This window comes from Anopheles bellator, chromosome 1, assembly GCF_943735745.2.
Source record: "Anopheles bellator chromosome 1, idAnoBellAS_SP24_06.2, whole genome shotgun sequence".
In the NCBI taxonomy this organism is placed as follows: Eukaryota; Metazoa; Arthropoda; class Insecta; order Diptera; family Culicidae; genus Anopheles; species Anopheles bellator.
Genome location: NC_071285.1, coordinates 51,304,083 through 51,321,529, shown reverse-complemented (window position 1 = coordinate 51,321,529; position 17,447 = coordinate 51,304,083). Strand labels below are relative to the sequence as shown.

The 17,447-nt window shown below is 53.2% G+C and overlaps 3 protein-coding genes across 4 annotated transcripts; all 3 read left to right on the top strand.

Annotated features, from left to right (window-relative positions):
• The first annotated feature begins 4,831 nt into the window (after positions 1–4,831).
• LOC131211235 (fatty acyl-CoA reductase wat-like) lies at positions 4,832–9,816 on the top strand. Of its 2 annotated transcripts, none has more exons than XM_058204647.1 (8): positions 4,832–4,993; positions 5,708–5,919; positions 7,866–8,467; positions 8,542–8,734; positions 8,836–8,951; positions 9,025–9,205; positions 9,266–9,373; positions 9,441–9,816. In XM_058204647.1, the coding sequence occupies exons 2-8, from the start codon at positions 5,747–5,749 to the stop codon at positions 9,688–9,690; spliced, it is 1,623 nt and encodes a 540-aa protein (XP_058060630.1). In that variant the 5' UTR covers positions 4,832–4,993; positions 5,708–5,746; the 3' UTR covers positions 9,691–9,816. The 2 variants fall into 2 exon arrangements, with proteins under 2 accessions (XP_058060630.1, XP_058060623.1); XM_058204640.1 differs by having other exon boundaries at positions 8,815–8,951.
• Positions 9,817–10,381: 565 nt separating this feature from the next.
• On the top strand, positions 10,382–12,109 carry LOC131212743 (fatty acyl-CoA reductase wat-like). The gene is made up of 3 exons (XM_058206739.1): positions 10,382–10,538; positions 10,607–11,205; positions 11,276–12,109. Exons 1-3 carry the CDS (start codon positions 10,417–10,419, stop codon positions 12,088–12,090), a joined length of 1,536 nt encoding a protein of 511 aa, XP_058062722.1. The 5' UTR covers positions 10,382–10,416; the 3' UTR covers positions 12,091–12,109.
• Positions 12,110–13,632: 1,523 nt separating this feature from the next.
• LOC131212521 (fatty acyl-CoA reductase wat-like) lies at positions 13,633–15,487 on the top strand. The gene is made up of 4 exons (XM_058206419.1): positions 13,633–13,807; positions 13,865–14,204; positions 14,280–14,538; positions 14,601–15,487. Exons 1-4 carry the CDS (start codon positions 13,683–13,685, stop codon positions 15,410–15,412), a joined length of 1,536 nt encoding a protein of 511 aa, XP_058062402.1. The 5' UTR covers positions 13,633–13,682; the 3' UTR covers positions 15,413–15,487.
• The last annotated feature ends 1,960 nt before the right edge of the window (positions 15,488–17,447 follow it).

Genomic DNA, 17,447 nt, shown 5'->3' with positions numbered 1-17,447 from the left:
CGCACACGTCCGACACGCGACTGCATACTAGCCCGCGCGAATCCTTAGCCCACGAAAGCACGGCCTGAAGAAGCAAACGGAAGCGCTCGTCAACTTGTCACCGACTTCCTCCGGCACTGCACGGCACACTCGCACAATTCCCTGTGGACACCGCCAAACGGATCAAACGCACTCACGAGACTAACGCACTGACGCGACACCGGAAGTGTGGACGCGGAAGCGATTTCTATGCAAAAATCAGCGCATTAAAAATCGGCCAAATCGGTTTCGTTCGAACGCCAGGTGTCCTGTCCCGAAACGCTGAGCTCGGGGGCGATAGAATGGAACAGGATCACCCACCCGGAACGGATACGGTGAGTGAGAGCTCGAAGTGTGAAGTGTGCCAGGTGCCAGTGTGTGCGTGGGGACAAGGAGTCGTGGTGGCGTCCGCGCGCGCGAACTTCCGTGAACCTCCGAAGCTCCTGGAGCAACCGCGACCGGGACCGTCCGCACGCGACGAGAATTCACTGCAGTTTGTGCGACCGTTAGCTGCCCCAGCTGCGCTAGTCCTTACCGAGTTGACGATGGAGACGCCAGCGTCCTTCGTCGAAGGACTCGCCGCTCTCGGGGGTGTCGATTAGTCGGGAAGCGAGAGCATCCTCTCACTGTTCGTTTATCTCTCGTTCGCTCTCTCTCTCTCGCGCGCCGAGGGCATCTTCCGATTTTATGCAACAGGATACGGAATCGGTACCAGCTGGACTGTCAGGTGGCCTTTGGTGTGGGTGCAAGATAAACACGCGTTCGCGTTTGCGCGAGTGTTCGCACGCCACGCCACGACCACGCGGTTGCCCCGTTGATCTTGACATTCAAAATCTGTGCTCGGTCCGCACACGCATACAGCCCTCCGAGCGTAAGCTGATGTAAACAAACCGACCCACCTGAAAGCTCGCGATTTGTTCTAATGTGCGGTGTTCTAAAATTTTTCCAATCGCAGGAAGCTTTCGTCGAGCTTTCGCGGCTCGTTGCGGTTGTGCTTGGCAACGCGCGATGTGAAGGTTTGGGAAAAGTGTGTTCGTTTTATGAATGGCCGATGCCTCCTTCGATTTCATTGATTGGACCTTCTTTCGGGGGAATTAAATGTGGTTTTTTGTACAATTCAAAGCTAGGGCTAGGACTTACCTTAGATCTCTGATAATTAGTTGACATCAAGTAAAACTCAACCGAATGTGCTACAAAAGGCAAGCTAGAAAACCGAATTAATACACAACATTAACGGCAATAAAGGCAACATACATCTTCCATTTCAATGTCGCTCAATTAGACTAATTGCAACGGGGACCGCCTCGCACTGGGAGCGTATCGAAAGTTAAAGGCGCATCAAGGTGAAGTTCGATCGGCCGCTGAACGCTTTTCTACACCCAGCCTTGGGCCCAGCATCACGTGATGCGCAGCGGTAATTACATCGGTGGCGGCGTGCAGCATCCATCGTTCGTCTGCCTCTAAGATTTATCCTTCAAAGTCGGACTGCCGATGGTCACGGTCAGCTGAGTTTCGAACGGCCAGGTGTCGGTGGCAAGCATGCACTTGTCTCTCGGTACAAAGTTCAGCCGCGTTCTAAGGCGAACCCGGCGATACTGTTTAACGCATCGCCGCAGGAATTGACACTCGAGTCCCGGTCCACCTCCTCGGTCGGCCCACAAACATCGGCCGAGAACGGCTTGGATCGGCTTGGGTCGATGTTTGCCCAATCGAACACCACTCGATGCTCGTCATTAGCGTCCACTCGGCTCACTTGTTTGTCGTTGAATTTGTCTACGCATCACCCGGCCCGGGAGTCCCAGCCGATCGGTGGGCCATCCACGATGCCACGATAATCCCAAAAAAACATTCGTCACTGTTTTTGTTTCTATACTTACTTCTATCGTCTCTAACTCCTAACCAAATACCAGCAGCGGCACTAGCAGTTGTGCTCGTGGTGGTTCGTCCCGACGTCCCCGGAACAGCACGAGAACTTACGCGAAGAAAAAGGAGCCTTTTTTGTGTCTTTCAGGCTGTGTGGAAATAATTGCACACCGAGGATCGGATTGTACGTAAACGAACAAATTGGACAAATTGCAAAACAATAATCACACACCGAAGCGCACGTCATCTTCCAGCGCGAACTACGTAAAACCGGACGTTTGTGGTCGGGAGTTTCGTTGTGGTTTTTTTTTGTTTGACTTTGTTGCGCACACATAAAAAAAGGCGCTCACAAACAAGCTCCGGAGGTGTAACCGAAGAACCGTGCATAATTTTGCGGTGTTGCGAACCGTCGGTGGTCGGTAAATAAAAATTGGACATTTGCTGTGGAGATGGGATTCGAAGTGTCAAAGGTCGAAGGAGCCTCTATCGTGATCCTATCTTTATTGGCCACTGGTTTGGCACCGCGCTGCGTGTAAAACGACATTCTTACATGAGAACTGCTAGCCGGCAATTACAGGCGGCAGTCCGCCCTGGTCCGGTTCCGACGTCCTTCTGGCGATCCGTTGTTCTAATGGCGCTACGACACAGCTTCGGATCGCCTGGGTTGCCGCCATGTTTTGTTTGGGCGTTATCGGACGGCGTTTTGCATACCGCACTGTAGTAGTCGACACCGATCGATAGATTAACGGCGTCTGGTTGCTAATTAGTGATTAATTGCACCCGGCCCAGGGGATGGTGCATCGCGAAGCGAAACATTGACTGATGGATGGATCAACCTCGGCCGCAGGGGCCGAGAGTTGCGCTGATTGATTGGCCGAGACACACACGCAACTCGCGTGCCTAGGAGCGCCGCTGAAGGAAGGCTACCCGAAGGTAACTTCCTGGTGGTCCGAGGAAGTAGTGGCCGGCAGGATCTGTGGGTCGCCCAGACCCACCCGCCAATGCTTGGGTGTGGGTTGGTGAGCTAATTGTTCGGACCGTCTAGTGCGTGCAGCTACGCGATACGATAACCTCAGCTGGACAGTAACCTCCGACAACTAACTGCTCCGGTTTGTTGGTCAGTGGACGTAGAGCCCTTTAATACGTGCGGCTAGAAGTCAAGGATTGAAAGCAGATCACCCACCACACGAGTCACAATGTTTCAACCGGCGCTCAGTGTCTCGATATGGAGTGTAGCCTGTTTATGGACCTCCGAGCTGGTTGCAGTCGTACCGGTACGACTACTGGGTTGGTGGGACTGCATTGCATGACCGCTCCGCCACCGATCGACATTCCGTGCGTCGAGTTTACTAGTGTCTCGCGTTGATTGAATTATCATTTTCTCGATGCGCCGCTGGGGGGCCTGTTCTAGGAGTTGTTTTATAGAAGTAGATATAGCGATTGCGATCTGTTGGCCGTGAGTCATAACACGTGGAAGAATCCGACTTCTGGAGTCCGCTACGCGAGAATGAAACCGGATTCTGGCGTGGGACGTGATTTGCAGAAGGTATTTTTCCCGGCCACTCGGTTCATCCATTTCTCACGCCGCCAAGACACGAGATGGGGAAAACCGTCACCCGATCGTCGAATGATATATGAGCACTGCACTTTGGACGAAGATTTATCATCGATCCACGCTGTGGTTGTCGCTGCCGATCGCCGGCGAGAGACAGCGATCATTTGCAATTGGCGACTGTACGGATGAGTTGTCGCGAAAGTATAAGGTAATCCCCCAAGTGTTTGGATTTTAAACTACCGATCACTTGGCTGTTAAAACCTCAAACTTCAGTCTCTGGAACGTTCTGGAAATTGTAAAGATTTAGTAATAACTTTGACATTTAAATGAGAAATGGCGAAATGGGACGTTATGCGCTTGCAGAAAATTGGGAAACATGAAAAACTTATTTCCAAATTGGTGAGCCTTCAACTCAAACTGTACGGAATTTTATAAGCTTTTTAAATGAAGCTTATTTTCACCTGGTGGTTATGTTAATAAGTTGCAAGAGAATAAACTCGTGCAAGAGAAGCCAATGCGTTCCACAACGAGTGACTGCCCATCATCGGCCCATAATTTTTCTTCGCAAATGAAAAAGGGCCACCCTATAGATCGAAAGCATACAGGCTACGCCTGTGGACACCATACACCAGCTTATCCTTGAAGCCGGGCTGGAAGAATGTCGCACACCAAAGGCGTGCTCTGCTTGCTTTCTAACACCTCGACCGGCCGGGGGGGCAAAACAGGATCTTGAAGCTCAGCGGGCGGTGTCAGGTGGGTCGCTTCCGCGATCACGCCATTTACGTCATTCAATCAGAAATCTGAAGGCTGCCGGGTTCAATCGGGAACGAGGATCACCGAGCGGTGGGTACTGACGCAGTTATTGGTCAGCAATTTTCCAATACGACGACGACGACGATGACGATGACGGTGACGATCGCAAAGCGAAGTACCTCTAATGGACAGGTACTTCAACGTTAGCTGCCTCCCCACTGCGGACACAAATGCAAACACCTTGCGCACGGCTGTATAGGGCTGAGTAGGGCTTTCGGTGGCAAAAGCGCCACCGCTGATAGGATCCCCCAGCGGCACTTCCGCTAAGTCGAGTGCCCGAGATGGGGTTCATGGCCCGGGTCCGTGGCCCGAAGGCGAAGTGAGCCAACGCTAAGAGACCTCCAACCCGACGACGATGACGACGACGGCCAATTCGATGCGTACGCCGCGTGGTGTGCGATGGTGTGCTGCTGCTGTACCTTTACCTATTTGCGCACCAACATGTGTGCGCTCGCGTAAGTACACACTTGGCGTACAGTGTCGAGCGAAGGAGCGTTTCCGACAATGAAAACTGAAATTACCACTCAGCTGGGGCGGGTAGTTTCGTGAATCAGCTCGAACCGTGCGGACGCAAATTACGAATCCCTGCTGCCCGAGCTGCTCACCACTGCGGCGACGACCCTCCGTGAGCTACCGTGTGAACCCCCGTGCCCCGTGAGCAGTTGGTCGTGCGTGATCGTGATCGCGATCGTGACTCTACTGGTTGCTGGCTGTGACAACCCGCCCCCCCGAGGCCCCCCGAAGGTAGTGACGCACGTTTTTCTTTCTGCTCGAAAATCGAACGCTTTCTGCATTTGTAAGACAGTGCGATCGTGAGCGATAAAGTTTGTTTGGACGAGACGTTCGGACACACCGTGGCCATCGAAACGGGGCCAACAAATCCCGGTGGCTTACAGTTACAGCGTGCCAGCGAAATTACGTTATGCGCAAAGTGCATAAAAGTGGCCCTACGCAAACAATTTGCGCGGTGAAAGTGCAAACCCAGCTCCACTCCGGAAGATCGTCCGAAGGATTGCGCTGCTGATGGATGCGAGATGTGTTTGAAGTGCATGCACCATTGTGGCTGTGATACTGATTATCCTGTCCCCCGGACACTCGACTCGATAGTGTTTTTACGCACCTTCGAACAGTTTTTTTTTTAATTAGCAAAACACTTCATTTCACCTGCGCCACCGTGTTGGCACGCGGAGGGTGGTGAGAAAAGCGAAAGTCAGGGGTGCGCACCCTTTAACGGCGTGTCACATTTGCCTTTAATTGCGCGAAGGTGTTGGCATTCGAAGCTCATCATTCAGCTGGCCCGTACGCATCGATTATGAATCCAAAGTGGCGTCGCACCAGGGAACTCGGTGGAACTGAAATAGGAAGCGAAAGTTTGGACTCGACTACTCCGCGCCACCTCGATCATCAATAATCGATTCAATTGAACCGAGCACTGAGCGGTATGCTTTCCTGTTTCAGATACGACCCAGCTCGGATACTGACAACCCGGTGCTGGTGATGGCGATGGATCTGCGCGTGAGCGAAGAAACGGCCCACAACAATGAGCTCACGATGACGGAGGAACGCAAAATCACCGACACGCCGGTGATGGAGTTTTACCGCGACAAGTGCGTCCTGATTACCGGCGGCACCGGCTTCATCGGCCGGCTGCTGATCGAGAAGATGCTGCGGTAAGTTCACCGACGGGCGGCGCCGTAGTTAGCCGGGTTGTCGGAGGTGTAACCGCAATGACGCAGCCCTTGGCGGCTAGGGATTTTGTTGACAGACTAGTAGTTGACACTGACTGACTGGTTTCCGATTGAGGCGATATCGCAGAAAACTTTCCTAGACATCGGGTGGAAAGTGAACGTGATTCAGATTCGAGAGTGATTCTAGAGCCGTGGAAAAATACTCGTGATCGCGGGTGGAAGTAGTAAAGTGATAGGCTCGTTAAATGCTGTCACCTTTTTCCAATGGATTTCAGAGTGGTCTCGTGGCAACAACACAAACTGTGGGACCCCAATTATGTCCCCGGTGCTAATCGGTACGGTAAACATCCTGAAGAGGCGAATGGTAGTCAGGTCGTGAGAACTTCCCTCGGGATCGTATCATCTGATCATTGGTCTGATGCTTTCGAAGAAGCTGATCAGTGAGCGGGAAGATCGTTGAACTGGGAAGTTGGGAAGCCACATTATCGGAACGTTTCTGTCGAATATTATCACCTGTGGCATCATCGCAACCAGCAGATTCTGGCGCAGAGTTTTATGGCGGTGTTGAGCATATACCTTGAGCATACCACGGGCTTACGGTCCGGGCAGAATGCACTTTTCCGAAACAGCGCGATGCATCGCGGAAGCGGAATCGATCGGTGATACTTTTTGTGGTAATTTAATGCCACCACTCAAGAATGATCGTTCAAGCAAGGTTGACGGTCGTTTTGGGTTCGGAAGTCAAGCATCGCCACGTCGATAGCCTTCGGGAGTAGGTCTACCAAATGGCACTTCTACTTTTTGTACAATTTATAACGATACTTTGATTCTGAAATATTTCCGTATAAATACATTCTGACCGCGTACCGCGTAATACGTCACTATCAGCCAGCTAACCGGGTGATAAGTGGCCCGGTGGCCGGTCAGTAGCGTCCGGCCAGCCGCGTCCCCCCCTTTTAGCCCAGAATGCCAATTAGTTACGACCGAACAGGTTTCGCGAGGGAGCCAAGTAGCGGCCAGAAAATTACCTTATGCAATCCCCCGCCAGGTTACGCTGCGCCGCTGATCTTTGGATTTCTTAGCGCGGTGCGACGGCGACGCATGTTGACAGTTCTGTGGACCGGACCGGTGTTTGCCGACACATTATACGGCCACCGGCGGGCCAGAGCACAACTTGGCGATTTGAAGCAAACTTCCCCAAAAATCTTCGCCGTTCAGAACTCAGGAGATGAGACTCGTAATGAAGCGCAAAAAAAACATCATCATTATCGACGCTATTGACGATCGGTTGTTCTGCGGAGAACCACGCCACAAGAACCGGTTTGGGTTTGGAAGCAGCAGCAACACTTCACTTGAACGGTGCGCAATTGAAGGTTGGCTGAAGATCATCGGCAGCATAATGCGAAAGCATTAGATCGCTGCTGCCATTGTTTGAAAGAGACGTGCCAGTAAAAGGCAACCGAGGATCTTTTGAGGAGTGTGAAGAAAAAGTCCGTTCCGTCCGTTTCCGCATCATTAGATGGTTGATTCACGATAACCGCCCCGCTCCGGTCGGTTGCGGTCAGGATTGGAGGTAACCGTATCGAGCAAGTCGCAAAGGGTCAAGCGCGTAAATGTCAAGTAGAGTGAAACGCCAAGCGTGGCCACGCCACGAGCTGCCGTGGTAGAACCGTATGCAACGTTGGGTTGACAACTTTCACGATTTAACTGCTAATTCTTGCCGTAACTACTGAATTAGAATTGATAATTGATCCCCTGCGCGATCGCTGGCTTTGGATTAGCATAGCATTCGGGCAGGGCCAGCCTAGCTTGCCTTCGATCCTGGGCGATCCACGTGCTTCACCCCGGGAGCGTAACAAAGGCACTAATGTGGATCTCGAAGATTCGTTCGCAAAATGATTGAGTTTCGCACCAATTCCATTCTGCAGCATTAACGTGCGACAGATCATCCTGTTGTCGCGGCCGAAAAAGGGCAAAACGGTGCAGGAACGGTGCGACGATCTGTTTGGCAGCATCGTGTTCATGAACCTGAAGAAGGACTTCCCGACGTTCATCGAGCGGGTGAAGCTGATCGATGCGGATCTCCAGCATCCGTCGCTGGGCATGACGGATGAGTCGATCGAATACATTGTCAACAATGCGCAAATCGTACTGCACGCCGCTTCGGACGTGCGATTCGATCAGGCGCTGAAGAAGGCGATCGAGGTGAACGTGCGGGGTACCCGGGACCTGCTGCGGATCGCCGAGAAGATCGTCAATCTGGAGCTGTTCGTGTACATCTCGACCGCGTACTCCAACTGTCCGCAGTCGGTGATCAAGGAGCAGTTCTACCCGCCACCGCACGATCCGGAACGGATGATCCAGCTGGTCGAGGCGATGGACGAACGATTCGAGCAGCACATGAACAAGACGGTGAACGATTTTATCCTGCCGTGGCCGAACACGTACGTGTTTACGAAGGCACTGACCGAGGACGTCGTGCGCCAGTACGGCGAGCTGTTACCGGTAGCCGTAGTTCGCCCATCGATTGGTGAGGACTGCTGCGAGGACACTCTGGTGGAATGGTCTCCGGGTTCCGGGTCTGATCAAGGGTCTCTGTTACAGTGATCGCCACCAACGAGGAACCGATCGGAGGCTGGACGGATAACATCTACGGCCTGAACGGGGTGATTGCCGGCGTTGCGCTGGGCATTATCCGTATCATGCACGTGGACGACAACAACGTGGCCGACATCATCCCGGCCGATATCGTGGTGAACGCGGTCCTGGCAGCCGGATGGCAGACCCATATCGAACGGTAAAACCCCTCGCACAACACCACGACCCGCCCGTTAAGTGCACTGAATCCGTTCCGTTCCGTTTGTTTGACCGAGACAGTTTTATCTATCATCACCTTAGGAAACACGAGCGGCCCCTGGCGGCGGCCCAATCGAACGGTGACGTGAAGGGCGTGGCGAAGCAGCGCACCAAGATCTACAACTGTGTCACCGGAAACGACAACCCCATCTCGTACCGTAAGTGTTTCCGCCACGCCACCCGGTCGGTTTGGAAGTTATCCTGGAGTGTGTTTTTTATCTGGGGTCACAGAGAAAATCTACGAATACTCGATCGAGGTCGGCAAGAGCTGCCCGCCGAAGAAGAGCCTGTGGATCGTGTGCCACAATACGACAAAGAACAAGTACGTCTACGAGTTTTACAAGCTGCTCTACCACCTGTTGCCAGCCTTCCTTATCGACACGTATCTACGGGCGATCAGGCGTACGCCACGGTAAGTTCGAGCTGCATCGGGGTTGCTCCCAAAATTTGCTAACATTTTATGGTGTTGCAGAATTATGGATCTTTATCGAAAGGTACACAAATTCGCCACGGTCATCGAGTACTTCGCCAACGGTCGATGGTCGTTCGAGAATGAAAACATGCGATCCCTGAGAGAGAGGTACGGTGGTGGAGCTAGTGTGGACTCGGTTGACAGATTGATCAAACAGACAGACGTCTCGTTGCAGGCTCTCCCCAGATGATCAAATAATGTTCCCGTGTAACGTGCAGAAGCTCGTGTGGGTTGACTACTTTTGGACGTACATCCACGGTTTGCGAAAGCACATTGCCAACGAACCGATCGAGAACCTCGACGAGGCTATCAAGCGCCACAAGCAGATGCGAATACTGCACTTCTTCATCCTGGCCGCGTACTACTCGGTGATCGCACTGATCGTCTTCTACCTGTGCAAGGCTGTGGGGTTGCTGCTGTTTTAGGGCGTCCTCGCGCACGCACGTGAACGGGCAATCGGGTTCACGTAGGCTCTGGTCCGATTGATTGTAAGTTTCCATTCTCTTTTTCATGTACATAGAAAAGAAGACTTAGGCAAAATAAAACACACACTTCTTACGGTATGCGGACAAGGCTTGGTCGTAGTTCTTGCTTCGGCCCGCTCGCAATCAATCGCGTTCACGGTTGGAATTGTTGTTTAGAAATCGTTCATTTAGCTAATTGCTTCGTGATTTCTTCCATCGCATCTCATCTCAATTAAATTGTGCAAAGTGTTTATTACGTTACGCGATCGTAAACGCGACACCCCCTGAAAGCTTACGACAAATGCGAAATTTAATTGTAAGCTCTCTAGCATTCAACGGTAGCTTTAAAATAAGGGACGCTATGCGGGTTGCATCGATTTAGGCGCCAACCGACGCACTGGGTCGTTGAGCGTTCGTTGCACTTCGTCGATCCGAAGGCCGAACCTCGACACAATTCGTTCGTTCTCGCGCCCGAAACCCCCTGGATTTAATGAATATAAAATAACTCCCCCCACTCTTGCCGTCGGCGATCGGCACCTACAACTCGGCCGAGGTTCGCGTAATTAATTAACGACAACAACACCTCAAATGACGATGCGTACGGGCAATCGATCGCCAGTTGAGGGTTGACAGTGGCAGCAAGCAAGTACCTACGACAGCTACGACGACAACCGGTGCCAGTTCGAGATGAGTTTGCAGGAATTTGAAAACAACGCGTCCCCGGTGCGGGATTTCTACCGGGACAAGACGGTGCTGCTCACCGGTGGCAGTGGTTTTCTGGGAAAATTGTTCATCGAAAAATGGGTTAAGTAAGGGCGCGGCACGAGGCAAATGGTTCCGGATACTGACCCATCCAACACTCTCGTTTGTGGTGCAGGTGTGGTGTGCGCGAGATTCTGCTGCTTCTCCGGTCGAAGAAGGGCATCAATCCGGAGGATCGCCTGAAGGCGCTGCTCAAGAAGGAGGCTGTGTTTGTGAACTACGCTGCCCAGCCGGACCTGTACCTTGGGCGAATGAAGGTGATCGAGGGGGACATCAGCAAACCGGGGCTGGCGATCAGCAACGATGACCTGGAGTACATTCACAGCCACGTGAACATCATCCTGCACTCGGCCGCCGACGTGCGGTTCGACGAGTCGCTCAAGGAGTCGGTGGAAACGAATGTCCGCGGCACGGAGCATCTCTTGAGGATCGCCGAACGGTGCACCCGGCTCGAGGTGTTCGTCCACGTGTCGAGTGCGTTTTCGCAGTGCGTGCACCAGCACGTGGAGGAGAAGTTCTACCCCGCGAACATCGATCCAGCTCAATTGATCGCGCTGATCGAGCAGGAACCACATCTCGACGAGTTCGAGGCGGTCTCGAAGAAGATCGTCGAGCCGTGGCCCAATACGTATGCGTTCACCAAGTCGCTGGCAGAGGAGGTAGCGCGCCGGTACAAGACCAAACTGCCGGTGGCGATCGTTCGCCCATCGATAGGTAATGGCTTTCGGGATAGTTACAATCCATAGAATCCTGGTTGGTTGAATGTGTCGAACGTTTCTCTCAGTAACCTCCACGTACAGCGACCCCATAGCGGGCTGGTCGGATAACTTCTACGGCTTCAACGGTGTGGTGGTCGGTGCCGGGACGGGTGTGCTGCGGATCTTTCACATCCACGACGAGTACAAGGCGAACATCATCCCGGCGGACATCGTCATCAACGCAACGCTCGCCGCGGCCCGGCACGCGGCCAACAACCCGGACGACGAGAACGTGTTCAACTGTACGATGGACGAAAACTTCACCACGTGGGGTGACATCCGGAACGATTGCATGTCTCAGAAGGGTGTAGTGGCGGCCAAAAAGTCGCTCTGGATCCCGACCTACAACACGACCCGCTACCAATACGTTGCGAGCGTGCTGCAGATCTTCTACCATCTGATCCCGGCCATGCTGTTTGACCTGCTGATGCGCCTGCGAGGAGATCGTCCCCAGATACTGCGCCTGTACCGGAAGGTTCACCGCTTCTCGGACGTGCTGCGCTTCTTCACCAACAACCCGTTTCAGTTCGACACCGGACGCATGCGGCACGTGGTCGACCGGCTGTCGATCGTCGATCGGTACCTCTTCCCGTGCGACATGCGCTCGGTCGTGTGGAGCAAGTTCGGAGTGGACCATGTGCGAGGCTGCCGGGTGCATCTGCTGGGCGAACCGATGGAAACGAACGATGAAGCGATGAAGCTCTACAAACGTCGCCTGATCGCCCATCGGTGTCTGCTCGGCGTGATCTACTTGACGTTCGCGATGGTGGCGTTGAAGCTCCTGGCAGCGGTCGGTGTGCCCGATCTGAGAGTCTTTTTGGGCTGCACCGGACTAGCCTAACGGAGTGTCGTTTCGAAAAAACCCCACAATGTTGTTGTGAATAAATGTAAGGTTTGCGTGAATGACGGTGTCGTAAACTAAGTATGCTATCCACACCTTAACATCCGGATCGCTGGCGGGGTCATGCTTCGTTTATTTTATTTTACCATGATAATTAGGAACTGTGAACGACGATTGACGTGTTGTAAATTAGAGTTGGTATGGCGCGGAACCGAGCGTATGACGCTTTGGCGGTGATCTTTGCCCTTGAAACACGTCAATTGAAGTTCAATGACGGCCGTACACCAACTAAAATGTGGTACAGGGCATTTTGAAAGTAGTCAGTACGGGCTGTACAAGAAGCAAACGAAGTTCCGCAACACTACTCAATTCAACACATGGGCTGAAAAGCTGCGAGTCTAAGACGGAAAACGTTTCCTATTTTTGTATCATATTGGCTTTGTCCATCAAGAGTCACACGATCATTCCTCAGCGCCGCTCTAACATTTCAATACCACTTTTGTAGATTTTTTTTTCTTTTGCCTCAAAATAGACGAGGTTCGCCATTCAGATGTCGATCGTTTAGATTCCGGAATGAAATGATGGATCCTGCTTAGCATCAGCATAATAATCTTGGTTTTGGTCAACAGTGAACAAAGCGATACCAGAACTTTGAACAGAGCTTTTTCATAGTCAAATGCTCATGCAATGTAAATTTAACAAGTTGTTTTGATATCTTTAGAATATCAGCTAACTGACGCAACTTCACTTTTTGATCATTCAAAACGATGTTTTAATTGTTTTCTGTTGTTACCGGTTCATTTGGACGTCCACTGCGTTCTGCATCAGTAACACAAAAGTGTTACTTTTAGCATAATAAATTGCAAAATTATCATAAATATCAGAGTACCATAAAATTATAACAGCAAAAAACATAAATACGGTCCTGGTCCGCTAAGATAAAAAAAAACAGAAAAGAAAGACGTTGATGCAATAAGACTAGCGCCATTTATGTGTTTGGTTCGGGACTTTTCAGCCCATATGTTACGTGATGAGTTAACTGAAGAAAGCTTTTCGCATTGAATCCTGCTCAGTCCCGAGACCGAACTCTTTGGATATGCAAATACTTCATACCTGCCCTGGACTTGCTCCACTTCCCAAATCTCCAGGGCTTTCAGTTGCCAAGTATAGCATTTCGTTGCTAGGGCAACCCCTACAGAAGTCCGAGATGCAGGACTACTGCATTTTCTTACATTTAGAACATTTCGGACTAACGCCTGCCGTTCCGTTCTAAGCTCAGTCCCAAAGCGACAACGATTTGAAGTGGTGCCGGTGACAGCCTGTAGCACTTTGAAATGTCCACACCAGCACCGGGTCGCTGGACTACTGCGAAGTGGCAACTCGAAAGTGGCATGCTAATGAACCGGAACGAGGAAAGTCTGACGCGCTCGGCTTATCATTAACCTTTAAACATCGCCCATCGGTGCACTTCGGTGGCAGTTGCACCGAGTGCATCACTGGCTGGTTGTCCATTTCTGGTGTACAGTTTCAGGTGTACAGCGGTCGTAGCGAGTATCAACGAAACCATCGTCACCGTGTCCGGAACCGCCAGCATGGCCAGTTTGGAGGAGTTCCGTGCCTATCGCTCCCCGTTGAAGGATTTCTACGACGGGAAAACGGTCCTGCTGACCGGAGGCAGCGGTTTCCTGGGCAAGCTGATGATTGAGAAGCTGGTGAAGTGAGTATCGTCCGGGTTCGCGCAATGTTCACTCAGCCTCAGAGCCTTCCATCGTAGGTGTAATGTGGCGAAGATCCTGTTGATTTTGCGACCCAAGAAGGGTGTGAAGCCGGTCGACCGACTCGAGGAGCTGCTGGGAAAGGAAGCCGTTTTCGTGAATTACGCCACCGAGCCGCAGCTGTACTGGTCGCGGATTCGCATCATTTCCGGTGACGTGAGTGAGCTGGGAATCGGAGTCGCGAACGATGATCTGGCGTACCTGTGCGAGCATACGGACCTCATCATCCACGCCGCAGCCGACGTCCGGTTCGATGAGTCGCTCCGGGAGTCGATCCAGACGAATGTCCGTGGCACGCACGAGATGTTGAAGATTGCCGAAAAGTGTACCAAGCTGCAGGTAAGTGGGGATTCCCCGACCGAAGATGTATCACCGTCGGTCGTCTGATCCGTCTTGGCGATCCGCCATTTGCAGATGTTTATGTACATCTCGACGGCCTTCTCGAACTGCGTGCTGGAGGAGATCGGCGAAAAGTTCTACGAGCCCGTGATCGATCCGACGCTGCTGATCAAGGTCGCTGAACGGGCGCAGGATGCGGACGACTTTGAGGTACTGGCGCGGAAGATAATCGCACCGTGGCCAAATACGTACGCGTTCACCAAGTCACTGTCCGAGGAGATTGTCCGTCGGTACAAGGCGAAGCTTCCGGTCGCCATCATTCGGCCATCGATTAGTGAGTGTTCTCGCGGGATGGAATCCGATGGTGGTACTTTATGGCACGATGCTTCTTTGCAGTAACGACGACCAAGGAGGACCCAGTGGCCGGGTGGACCGACAATCTGTACGGTTTCAACGGGGTCGTTGTCGGGGCTGCCACCGGCGTGTTGCGCATCTTCCACATTCGTATGGACTACAAGGCGAGCATCGTGCCGGCGGATACGGTGATCAACGCTACACTGGCGGCCAGCTGGTATGCGGTCCAGCACCCGACGGACGACAATGTGTTCAACTGTACCACCGATGACAACCCGGTGAGCTGGAGCGGAACCCAGCGGCAACTGGAGAAATGGAAACACTCCATGACCTTCGAGAAGTCGCTCTGGATCACGACGTACAACACGACCCGCTACCAGCTGGTGGCGGACTTCCTGGCCATTTTCTACCACCTACTGCCGGCGCTCCTGTTCGACACCGTGCTGAGGCTGCGTGGCCAGAAGCCACAGGTGCTGCGCCTGTACCAGAAGGTACACCGCTTCTCGGCCGTGCTGCGTTTCTTCACCAACAACCAGTGGCGGTTCCGGAATGGGCGCATGCGCACAGTCCTTCAGGCGATGGCGGCCGACGATCAGCGGTTCTTCCCGTGCGACACCAAGGCGATCGTGTGGAACGACTTCCTGGACGACCAGATCAAGGGCTTGCGGGTGTACCTGATGCGCGATCCCCTGGACACGCTCCCGAGAACGTTTGCCCGGCATCGGCGGCGTTTGCTGGTCCACCGACTCATGCTGGTGGTGCTCTACGGTGGAATGATCTACTTCGCGCTGTATCTAGCGGACGCCTGGGGTCTGGCGACTCGCCTCGGTTTCCCGGTTGTCGCCGGGGTTTGAAAACGGCTTGAGTTGCGCTTAGCAGGATTTTGAACGGCATTCGGGACGGGCACTCACTGTAGCTTTAGGACGAGCTCACGGCTCGCTGTGTACAATTGATTCATTAAACACTGTGTTCTTGTAAGGTTCCAAATGGGGGGCTACGAAATTGGCAAGATTGATTGCAGTCACACCAGCAAGCCGGCCGGCTGCCCGGTATGATCCGTCGTCGCCGCTGATGATCCGTCGTGATCGTCGTGCTGCGGAATCGCCCGATTTGCCCGATTTTCGGCCACCCCGTCTGTCGCTGTGTGTCTGGAATTGTCTCCGGTTTCGGTCACTTAGTCCGACCGAGCGCGGGTCATAAAATGACGGATGGTTTCGGTGAGCATTATCCTTTTAGGCGATGACATAAAAGTGCAATCTGCACGAACGCTAATGAAGGTCTGTAATTGGCAACGAATGCAGAGGGCATTGCGTTCGACATGCTGCTGTTTATTCGGTCGCCCGGCTCTGCGGTTGTTTCGTTGCGAGGTAGACATCCGAAGAAGCGTGAAGGTCAAGATCAGCACTGACTGTCGATGGATGGGATATGTGAGAGCGCGAAGGGCACAGAGAACGTACATAATATTGAAATTCCGCCAACATTCAAATGTCACAGGAGAACATAACACAAATATGGTCCTATTGGACCAAAAAATTAATTTCAATTCGTTTGTCGTTTTCAAAATGTTGCAGCAAAGCTATGAGCCTCAGGTGTCTCAGTTTCGAGCGAGGCGAGAACTGCACGTGGATCACCGTCCGCTGACCGTCCGTTCCGGCTTAATTATTTACGCGACCGTGTTTGCGACCATCCAAAACCCTGCCCCACTTGCTGGACACATCTTTTCTTGTGGAACTGCTGCTCCCTGAGCACTGAGTTCTCGCCATATCCCAATCAACAACATTTAACGACCACTCCGTTCCCGGACCACTCGCCGGGGGACGGAAGTTATGTCACAGTCGTGATGAAAACGAAATTAAACGAAAATCACACCTCGCCGGTCGCCAATAATTTGTGGCACAAAGATGTGGCACGGACACAACCACCACCATCCAGCACCTTGTCCAGACAACGACAACGTTAGAAAAAAAGTGGCCAGACGCTGCTGCCGGAGCCACCAACCGAGCCCGCCGTCGAGACAACGGGGAGAGCGGGGGAGCGTCTGAGACGATCGGGGGGGGTGACCAGACGCTTCTGGTCCGGGGAGTCGATTAATCAACGACAGTAGCAGCAGCAGCCAGCCAGCCAGCGGAGACCGTCTGGCAGTCTGGCAGACTTATTTGAGTCGCGCTGACGAGTTACGCGCGCGCGCGCGCGCGCCATCCGATCGCACGTCCCTGCGGCCCGGACCAGACGTCCGGAACGGGTCGAGGGTCGGTGAGGGGCGGTGAGAACCGTGGTTACGCAAGCGAGACGGTAAGCGAGACACGCAGACGCGACGAGTCGCAATCAGACGGCGCAGGGGGGCACGCGGGCACGGGCGACACGGCGGACACGGATTTTAAGTGACTCGAGGAGGAGGCCAGGCCCCGGGGTCTGGGATCTTCTGGTCTGGGTTCTCCTGCGTTTGTTTTGCTTGCCGGTTTTCCTCCTTTCTCTCCGCCCGTTCGTCTGTTCCTTTTCGCCCGGGGCCAGTTCCGTGGGCCGCGAGCATGGAAAAGCGTAGCATAACAATAAAATATGATTTTTATGCATGCACCGAAGGTGCTTCTGTTCTGCGTTTCCGGGGGCCGTCCGGACCGGACCCGACGCTCCACCTCCGGCCAGACGGGGCCGGGAGACGCCCCGGTGGGCGTGCCTCCTCCATGATCGCCAAAATCTTCGACGGCGACGATGACGGGCCCCAAATCGGAGCCCGCGGAAGGAACCGCACCACCAGGGACGACCCGGGGACCGTGTTCTGGCCGTCGAAACCCGTCTTCTGGATGCAGGCCCGCAGGGAAGGGAAGGCGAAATTAGTTTGTAAAGCCCGAAGTGGGCGTCTTGCGGTTTCCCTGATTTGTTGCCCCGTGC

What these genes read in the sequence shown, in the direction of transcription:
- LOC131212743 (XM_058206739.1), top strand. Translation starts at nt 10,417, where the DNA reads ATGAGTTTGCAGGAATTTGAAAACAACGCGTCCCCGGTGCGGGATTTC. An exon ending in TTCATCGAAAAATGGGTTAA is followed by an intron (nt 10,539 to 10,606) that starts GTAAGGGCGCGG and finishes TTTGTGGTGCAG; the next exon opens with GTGTGGTGTGCGCGAGATTC. An exon ending in GATCGTTCGCCCATCGATAG is followed by an intron (nt 11,206 to 11,275) that starts GTAATGGCTTTC and finishes CGTTTCTCTCAG; the next exon opens with TAACCTCCACGTACAGCGAC.
- LOC131212521 (XM_058206419.1), top strand. Translation starts at nt 13,683, where the DNA reads ATGGCCAGTTTGGAGGAGTTCCGTGCCTATCGCTCCCCGTTGAAGGAT. An exon ending in ATGATTGAGAAGCTGGTGAA is followed by an intron (nt 13,808 to 13,864) that starts GTGAGTATCGTC and finishes CTTCCATCGTAG; the next exon opens with GTGTAATGTGGCGAAGATCC. An exon ending in CATCATTCGGCCATCGATTA is followed by an intron (nt 14,539 to 14,600) that starts GTGAGTGTTCTC and finishes GCTTCTTTGCAG; the next exon opens with TAACGACGACCAAGGAGGAC.
- LOC131211235 (XM_058204640.1), top strand. Translation starts at nt 5,747, where the DNA reads ATGGCGATGGATCTGCGCGTGAGCGAAGAAACGGCCCACAACAATGAG. An exon ending in GCGATCAGGCGTACGCCACG is followed by an intron (nt 9,206 to 9,265) that starts GTAAGTTCGAGC and finishes ATGGTGTTGCAG; the next exon opens with AATTATGGATCTTTATCGAA. An exon ending in ATGCGATCCCTGAGAGAGAG is followed by an intron (nt 9,374 to 9,440) that starts GTACGGTGGTGG and finishes GTCTCGTTGCAG; the next exon opens with GCTCTCCCCAGATGATCAAA.